Below are 8,853 nucleotides of genomic sequence, written 5' to 3'. Positions count from 1 at the left end.
TACCCAACATTTTCATAAGGTTTCTGCTGGAATACATTTAAAAAATATATAAATCCAGTGAGATTCTTAAGTGCTTAAATGCTCTATAGTGCACTCTATAGTGCCCTCCAAAGTGCTCAGGTGCTCTCTTAAGTGCTCTATAGTGCTTAAGCAATAGAACATTCAGCCATCACATGAGCAAAACCACTCTTCCCACTCAAAATATCATTTTCAGCATGTGCCACAAGTGAAATTAGCATGAAATGTCTGCATATATATAATTTAAAGAATCGATTCAAGTCAAACATACCAAATAAATGGAAAAGGAAATGTCTTTTTAAGAAGGGGTAAAATCTCAAACATGATAGGTATGTTAACTTTAACCAAAAAACTAGACAGCACTGAACTACAATGAGCAATATCAACAAACTGAGATAAATTCAACTATTTATTAAGAACAAATCTTTTGACAGGTTTACAAAACCGTGAAGCATTCCATGGAACATTTCTTCTACCACCAGAATTACAAAGCCAGCTTTGATATGCTCAGTCACTGCTGTGACAGTGTCTATCAACAATGTGATTGTCCATGACATATCCATTTTCTTAATTAGTCCTAAATAAGCAGCCAGGGCTCCATCAAAAAAATTAAGAAAGTGGTTGTCTGTATTAAAAATTCATAAATCAGCATTTAGGGCCTCTTACATGACACGGTCAGTGCATCAAAATGAGCTCTTTCCCAGAGTTAATTTTCTCCTGGCCTACAATGAACTGTAAAATCTCTAATTGAACACAAAAATGAGAAAACATAATACAGCAAAAGCAAATACAATAAAATCAACAAAATACATTACAGAACAGCATTGATGTCAATAAAGAACACAGGTTTCTTACCATGCCTGAGCAAACCTTACTAATCAAATACAAATCCATTGTATGCTTCCTAAATTACATCAGATGTTGCATTTAAGGGTAATTTTCCCGGAATGCATAGCTGATTACTATAAGTGCACACTTGGGTAGGAGAGTGGGGTGATGTTGTAGAATGGTCTGTGTTCAGGTTATTTTTACCAGCCGCGAGTGGGTGTCCATGTGTCCACAACCACCCCGTCCGAGTGGACGAAATAGACAGGGTGCATCACAGCTGTGGCACATGCCTGTCAGACACAGAGGAGTAACGCTCATTCAGCTTCTCAACACATACAAGAATAGCAGCTGGTTAAATATATTGGTATACTACTCTATGTAGCCTGTTGAACACACAGGAAAATCCCTCCAACAGCCTTTCAGTCACACAGTACAGGACTATTACCATGCTAGCCAGTCAAACACAGGTGATGAACAAAAAACTTGAATTATATAATTAAACAATCCCAGTATCACCACAGGCTGCCATTTGTAGTTTACAAAATCACTTTCTTGACTGTTAGAATAAGTGCAAGGAAACTGTGATCCAGGAGAATGTGCTCCCCGTCTCTGCCGCCTTTTGCTGTCAGTGTTGCTTGTGAAACATTAACAAGTGGAGCTGTCTTGGTTGGAAACTAATGTTTCCACCAGTCTCAACAATCATTTCTCATTCAATGAAAAGTCACCTCTTGCTAGCAATAATTACAGCTAAACAGGTCTGGCCAGCATTTTCATTCACAATGCATGTTCAACTGCTAGTTGCTAAATTTATTTAAGCGAGACACACCGATACTCTAGCTACTGGTTTGAATATACCTGCCCCTCATTTACCTTGGGGTTTTCATTTTTTACTACCTGTACTGGGATGTCACCTTGCTAGCTTGTGAGATGTAAAAATATCACTTTATACCTTCTCAGATATATGTTAGTCTGTCAGATATATGTTAGTCTGTCAAAATCACCCTGTCAGCAGTATTTTCTGTACTCATCAAAACTGTTTTTGAGAGAAGAGACACCACACTGCCAGGAATCTCTGTCAGGAATCTCTGGCTACTCACATGATATGGAATGAGGGAGAGGAGGGAACCAAGTGGAAATTTCTCATAATCTAGTTTCCCAGAGATTGGCTCTACCCTCCCATGCTCTTGAGTCATAGACAGCAGCCTAGAGTTAAAAGACAGGTTTGGCGGTGACTACATAGTTGATAACATGGCCACATTACAAAAGATAAAACAAGATGGGGAAAGCTTTCATAAAATCTCAATAACTCAAATAAGATGGGTGAATACTTACTTCAGATCAGGGTGACCCTCGATGACTGCATATCCAGTCGGTAGGTGGCCACCGCTGTCAAGACTCAGCCCTGCCCAGCCACAGTCCACCAACATCTGGTTCCTGTGAGGGTAGTGGCCTACGACCCTGGTAATCACCCTGACAGCCACATCCTCCAGCTTACAGGAGCCAATCATTGACTGCTGGACATCTACAGTCAAACAAACATCTTTAATATCCTATTCTAGAACAGTCTGACCAGTTTTTAAAATGTCTGTTAAAGAGGCAGTTCACTCAAAAATGAAATAAAGCTATGTTTCTTATCCATCCTAGAGTGTTATCTATCCATCCAGGTAATTTTGCTGAGATTTTATGAGTTTTCTAGAGATTCAGTGCAGCTTGCCATAATAGAATGGACCTCTACAGGACCAAGTTTTTATGGTGTCAAAAATTTACATTCGAAAAACGCAACAGCAAAGTCTTTCCAAATATAATGCCACAGTTACTAACGAACATCCACAGACTTGTTTCACTGAAAGCTACTTTATACTGAAGTACACCAACTGCGTATAACCATGCCAAGTCTCAACCACAGCCCGCCAGTATTCTGGGGTGCAGTGTCAATATTGTTAAAACAATAAAAACAATACTGAAACAATGATTTAAAACAGCTTTGACACTGCCCCCCCAGAATACTGGTGTGCTTTGGTTGAAAGTTTGCATGGATATAGACAGTGCTGGGTAGTGTTCTATGAAACCATGCACAACAGGGTCACTTTGTAACGTTACTTGTCAGGGTCTACATTCTCATAATTTAGTTTTTTCCTCACCATAGAAGACATAGTTCCCAGGATGCACCTCACTAAGCATTGCCATGTCTGGGACTGGTTGGCTGCAGGAAGGGGTGGAGCCAATGCTGGACTTGGAGCAGTGAATTCCATTTGCCTGCAGTCTTAAAGAAAGAGACAGATATGCGTACATACATAGACATACAACTGCAAAGTCAGGATAATGGGTAAGTAATAATGTGATAATAAACATATCAAGTATGTCAATCAATGAAAGCTGCCATTTTATTTAGACTACTTATTCCGAGTCAGGAGACCAACATGTATTAGACACTGCAGATTTCTGATCTGAGATTTTGAACATCTCTCTGTCAATTTAAACAGTGTTGCTTTTTATAAGAAATTTTTATTCCCAATGTTTTCTCCTCAATTTGGAATTCACAAGAATAATTGAGGACTGTACCCTTGCTGCAATTTCAGTTTTACTCAGCAATTCATCAGCTGAATTGCAGTTAGTGCACCAGAAGACTGCAACAGAGACATCTGGGGCAGCCAGATGCTTGGGTGGGGCTATGGCTCAGAATCTGTTGCCCTATAGGGCTCCTGGACACAGTTGGTACTGGCATGCTCTGGATTCCATCTGAGCTGTATGGCCCATCAGTACACAGTGCATAACTGCCTGAACTCGACATGCCAGTTTGGAAGCAAAATAGTGCAGCAATTTTAATTTATAATTTAAATTTAAACTTCAGTGATTACTATACCAGGCACAGACAGGGACCTTACTTCTCCATGAACTGCAGGGTGAAGGTTGTAGTGTCTTGAGCAACAGCCCTGATTTCTTCTTCCCCAGAGCAGTTGTAGGTGTTTCCACAGTGGGTGTAGATCCCAGTCAGCTCCACGCCCGGACTTTCAGATATGGCCTGTGCGAGCTGCAAGGCAGCCGGCTCTGAGTGGGGAACTCCAGCTGGAAAAGAATTTCAGACAACTTAGCTCCCGGCAGACATTTTACCCCATTACTACCATGTAAAACAAGATAATGCGCTCTATGTTTAATTGGAGCTAGGAAGTGTACTTCATATTGTTAAAAAAAAAAAAAAAAAAACGAAATACTGTAGCAAACAGAAGGAATATCACTTAGGAAAAGTACATCCTAACAAACTATTTCAATCAACTAAGGTGCCTTAAAGGCCTAAATATTCTTTAGGCACAATCATGAATATTCATATATTTTTATTTAATTTAAACACTCAACTATGTATGTTCATGTGCTTGTCATTGGACTGCAGTGACCCAAAAAGCACAGCAGGAAAAACCTCCCAATATGAAAGAACACTTCATTTTCCTATAGAGTGAATAAAGAGCAATTTTATTGACCATGGACAACCCAGAGACACCATGCCCACCTGACCTCACCTCTCCCGTTTGCACAGTCCAGCTTCAGCCACACGTGCCAAAGTTTGCCCCTCTTCAGAGGCCGCTTCTTCAGCTCCTCCAGGGCGGCGCTGTTGTCCACCAACACGTGGAATAGCGCGAGGCGCTCCGAGAGTTCCGCACAGCGCTCCACCTTGTCGAACGGCAGGGGGTAGGCGTACAGGATGTCATCGTAGCCGTGGTCGGCGTAGAAGGATGCCTCGGCCAGAGTGGACACCACGATGCACCGACGGGTGCCGGCGGTCATGATGTCCGCACATTCTCTGGCAACAGGATGATAACAGACAAAATGGGGAACAAGCGAAATGAGCAGTTTCCCTCCCTCCCATCACTACAGTTATTTTATTTATTTAAAATGTCATCTTAAATTTAACCAAGCTGGTGACAACCTGGAGAATCAATGTGGGTAGAGAAAGAGAGATTGTGCAGCCATGTAGAAAGACAGTTTTATGGGAATTTGGCCAGGACACCAGGGTTGATGTCAGGACCAGGACCTAGGTTTAACTCTTCTGAAGGACATCACCTTCTACAGCACAGTGTCCTCATCACTGTACCGGGACATTGGGTTCTCTATTTGGTCTACAGGGAACAGCGCCTCTTACAGGCCAACGCACCTTTTAGCAGCACATTAGTTTTCCCAGGAGATGTCTCATCTAAGTCCTAACTAAATCCACACCTGGTGGGCTTCAGTACTACGACAGCAGAAGGGTAAAGGGTGGGAATAGCTGCTAGCCAATGAAATTACCACATTATATGACAGTATAATACATGTGTCAATGAGGCATTAGCAGGCTTACAAAGTTTTATGGGTTTTCATGTGAGGGCGTAGCTGTACACCAAGCTTCTGGAACCGCTCCAACATCACTTGAGCATTTCTCTTTACCTTAAGGAGGTCAACTGTTAAGGCAGGAGTCAAAAGGTCTTGGATGGATTTACCCGCCATTGTGCAACTGCAAGGAATATAATTCAGAAATCACACCATTTAAGACTGTTAAAATCCAAAACCAAAATTACATCAATTGACACCAAATGGTGTGTTCCTATTGACTATCACCATGTAGCCATCACATTACATTACATATGGCGCTTTTATTCAAAGCGACAACAATAAGTGCATACAGAAGGTCATCAGAATGAATATAAAAACACAGGTCGGATAAAGTACAATTCTCATAAAGTTGTAGCTATCTGGAGCCATGAACATCAAACATAGTTCAGAGCACAGTACAGCACGGGTTAAGCCAGTAAAGTCATGGCTAAGTCTTAAGCTAGAAGCGAGACATGATTATAAGAGATATGATAAAGAACAAAGACATCAAGTTGAAGATACAAGTGCAATATGAAAGTGCCAGAAGATCACGATTGTTGTGACATTTATAGTGGACAGATTTATCTGGAGCAACCTACAGTGTTGCTTCTTATACAATCCATTTTAACTGACAGCAGCACTCCACCTTGGAGTCAAACCGACAACCAGGCAGGCTCCCTAACCATTAGTGAGTGCTGCCATCCCTAGCCCTTCATTTTTGCCACGGAAATGATGTTTCTGGTACTTTCATATTTACAATAACCTACAATGCAATCCTCCTGTACACAGTGGGTATACAGTGCTCTCCAAAGATGATAAAATATCCTTGATAAAGACAAGCAAAGAAGGTTGTCTGAAGGAGACAGCGTTGGTTGAAATGCATCGCTGTAGTATGGTTTTTTCTTATCTGCATGTGTAGAGTGCTTATTTATGTAAAGACATTTTATAATAAAGTGAATTAAATCATTTAGTGTCCAATGTAGTATTACTTGCTACAGTTAGACAGCTACAAGGTTGCTTGCTTTAGTTAGGTTCAAAAATAAAGGATGCCTCAACTCTTTTACTGTGATGTCTCATGCACCACGGTTCATTACAATAATTCACTCAGGCATCAATTGTAATTTAAAACAAAATATTGTGTGCTGTGTAAACAACACTAACAGATGCATTTGATGAAAATTTTGAATACAAATTCTAGACTTTTGTCTATAATTATTATTATTTTAAATCAGATGACAAATGGAGCCTTCATCACCCAGTTCGGGGGGGGGGGGGGGGATACCCCTCTTTACATGATTTTTATTGTGCCAAAGCAAAACTGTCCACGGTTACAACTTACAACCAGTATGGCAAGCCCTTTTAACATTCAGTAGCTTTGCTTGACTATCCATTACATTTTAGGTATCTACAAATATATTTTGACTTGTGGTAATTACAATGTGACCAGGCAGAATGATAACTCAAGATATCTGCAATTATATTTTGACTAGTAAGAACGATGATTCAAGATATCTACAAATACATTTTGACTAGTAAATATACCTTTTAAGATGTCTATAATGACATCACAAACCTCGTCATTAGACTCTTCACACATACCATGATAATTAAAGATATCTGCAATTCCGCTTTGATAAGTCAAAAGGATATTTTCTGATATCTGAATTAGAATTACTCCTAGTCAAATATCCTGTGCATGATGTGACCCTGATACTAGGCTTCGCAATGGATATTGGTTTATGCTTGAACTAGACTCGACGACCATGGCTCTGCATAGCTGATTGCTACTTTGTGAATTGTACCTTATCTGTTTTGTATTTGTTCCAACGACCTTTGGTATGCACTTATTACAGATTGCTTTTGATAAAGCATTTGCCAAATAAAATGTAACATAAATGTAATCTTTTGAAAAACCAGGTGTGAACCATTTTGGTTGAAGAAACGGCGGAGGTTATTCTCGAAAAAAATGTAAGAAACGGCGAAAGAGTCGTGTTGCACACATCTGTATTTAGTTAATAGCTGTCTTCGCGCACGGGCCGCAGCAACTGCATTTTGACTAGTCAGAATGATCATTTAAAATATCTCCAAAATGATACCGTGACCGTCTCTTTTGAAGATATCCATAACTTTGTAGATGTATTAAAATGACTTTTGACTAGTAATAACTCGTAACAAATTTAAGATATCTCCCCATTAGTTTTGACTAGTAATAACCCCAGTTCAAGATATCCACACTTGTAATTGACTAGTAATATCTCAGTTTCAGATATCAAAAAGATCACTTAGATATATTTAATCGCGGAAATGCGGAATTAAAGATATCTTTAATTGAAATCATGGCAAGTCAGAACGAATGTGGCGTTATCGTATTTGAGTTATGACTACTCATAATTAAATGGACATATCTGGAATTCAAGTTTTGGATAGTCAAAACTGAATTGTATCGAGGTATCTTTAATTGGAAGTTCCACACAACATAAAGTAACTTCAGTCGTACTGGTCAAAATGATAAAACATATCTTAAATTAGCGTCTTGACCAGTCATAAATGAATTACAGATATCTGAAATGTGAATCCGGTCACGCTAATAAAAGTTAAAAGGGCTTGCCATACTCCCCAGACAAAACTGTAGACCGCAGGCGAACGGACTGCGGAGAGAGGGGGTGGGACCCTAAATAAACCGTTTTTTTCCGGTTCCGGCTACATTACAACTCGTTTTCACATAGGTACACTCAACTTTGCCCCAAATATTGTATCGGACAGCACCCGTAGTGCATTTTAAAAGCATCACAAAAAACGTTTTTTTACATCCGCGGTTTATCTTAAAAATGACCTAATTATTCAAGAATACTGTGGACAATGCATGGTTGTATCAGTTTAGTGCAGAAAACGCCGTTAAGATTAATGTTTCAGAGTGTGCACTCCAATTCTTACCTGGATAATGCCTTCAGAAAACATTCACGAAATCTTAACGTATCAGATGCATTTACATTTATGGTACGCTCCTGGAGTTCAGTGGCTACAGCCCCACGGTCAGATTCCAAGTAGCCTACATTTCTGCGCGTGCGCACAACGCTGCACAAGTGCATGGGTCATTGGAGCAAAATAGAGGTCTGATAAGGTACGATACTTCCACTAAACACAGTTAACATAGGCTAGGTCAGAAAGTTATGGTAAGTTAAACTAGGAGGCATGATGATGAGCTACAACATCAAGATAATGATAGCAGTGCAATATAAGTGCTGGGTGGAGATACAAGTGTAAGTGCTACAGGAACAAATTAGAAGGATTCAAGTAATAGGAACGATCCTAGATTGAGAGTGTTCTGCAGGTTTGCAGGAGTGATCGTCCAGGTCTAGTCTGAAGAGATGCATCTTCGGACCACGATGGAAGATGGGCAATGACAGAGTGGTTCGTACAGGTTTTATATGATTTTACTCAAAAATGTCTTTGTATTTGTGATCTGTATGTCTTAATGTCAAATTTTTAAATGTAGTCTTTAAAGGTTTTAAACGTAAGATAAAGGTAGCAGTGGAGTTTCAGTTCCCGAGACTCAGCCCATTGTAATACAGGTTACCTATAGAATTTATTTTTGCGTTTATATTTATTTGTTGATTCATTCATTTTTTGAGTCATTTATTTATTTTAAATTTAGGCATTTTTGGT

General features: G+C 39.7%; 1 protein-coding gene across 1 annotated transcript; it reads right to left on the bottom strand.

The window, feature by feature from the left end:
- Positions 1-409: 409 nt before the first annotated feature.
- zgc:162816 (uncharacterized protein LOC571260 homolog) lies at positions 410-8,252 on the bottom strand. Its single transcript, XM_035408309.1, has 8 exons — positions 8,122-8,252; positions 5,177-5,329; positions 4,362-4,642; positions 3,732-3,912; positions 2,988-3,109; positions 2,179-2,368; positions 1,944-2,049; positions 410-1,136 (listed from the first exon to the last, which is right to left on the bottom strand). Exons 2-8 carry the CDS (start codon positions 5,320-5,322, stop codon positions 1,047-1,049), a joined length of 1,116 nt encoding a protein of 371 aa, XP_035264200.1. The 5' UTR covers positions 5,323-5,329; positions 8,122-8,252; the 3' UTR covers positions 410-1,046.
- Between the last annotated feature and the right edge of the window lie 601 nt (positions 8,253-8,853).

The sequence above is a fragment of the Anguilla anguilla genome, chromosome 3 (assembly GCF_013347855.1).
Source record: "Anguilla anguilla isolate fAngAng1 chromosome 3, fAngAng1.pri, whole genome shotgun sequence".
NCBI classification, from domain to species: domain Eukaryota; kingdom Metazoa; phylum Chordata; class Actinopteri; order Anguilliformes; family Anguillidae; genus Anguilla; species Anguilla anguilla.
The sequence above is the reverse complement of the archived record's forward strand: the minus strand, read 5'-3'. Positions and strand labels throughout refer to the sequence as shown.

Bases quoted from the DNA above. Each gene is read 5' to 3' on its own strand.
- zgc:162816 (XM_035408309.1), bottom strand. From the start codon at position 5,322: ATGGCGGGTAAATCCATCCAAGACCTTTTGACTCCTGCCTTAACAGTT. The intron at 2,369-2,987 runs GTGAGGAAAAAA...GTTTGACTGTAG, and splicing joins TGGGAACTATGTCTTCTATG to ATGTCCAGCAGTCAATGATT. The intron at 1,137-1,943 runs GTGAGTAGCCAG...TGTGTCTGACAG, and splicing joins TCTCCCTCATTCCATATCAT to GCATGTGCCACAGCTGTGAT.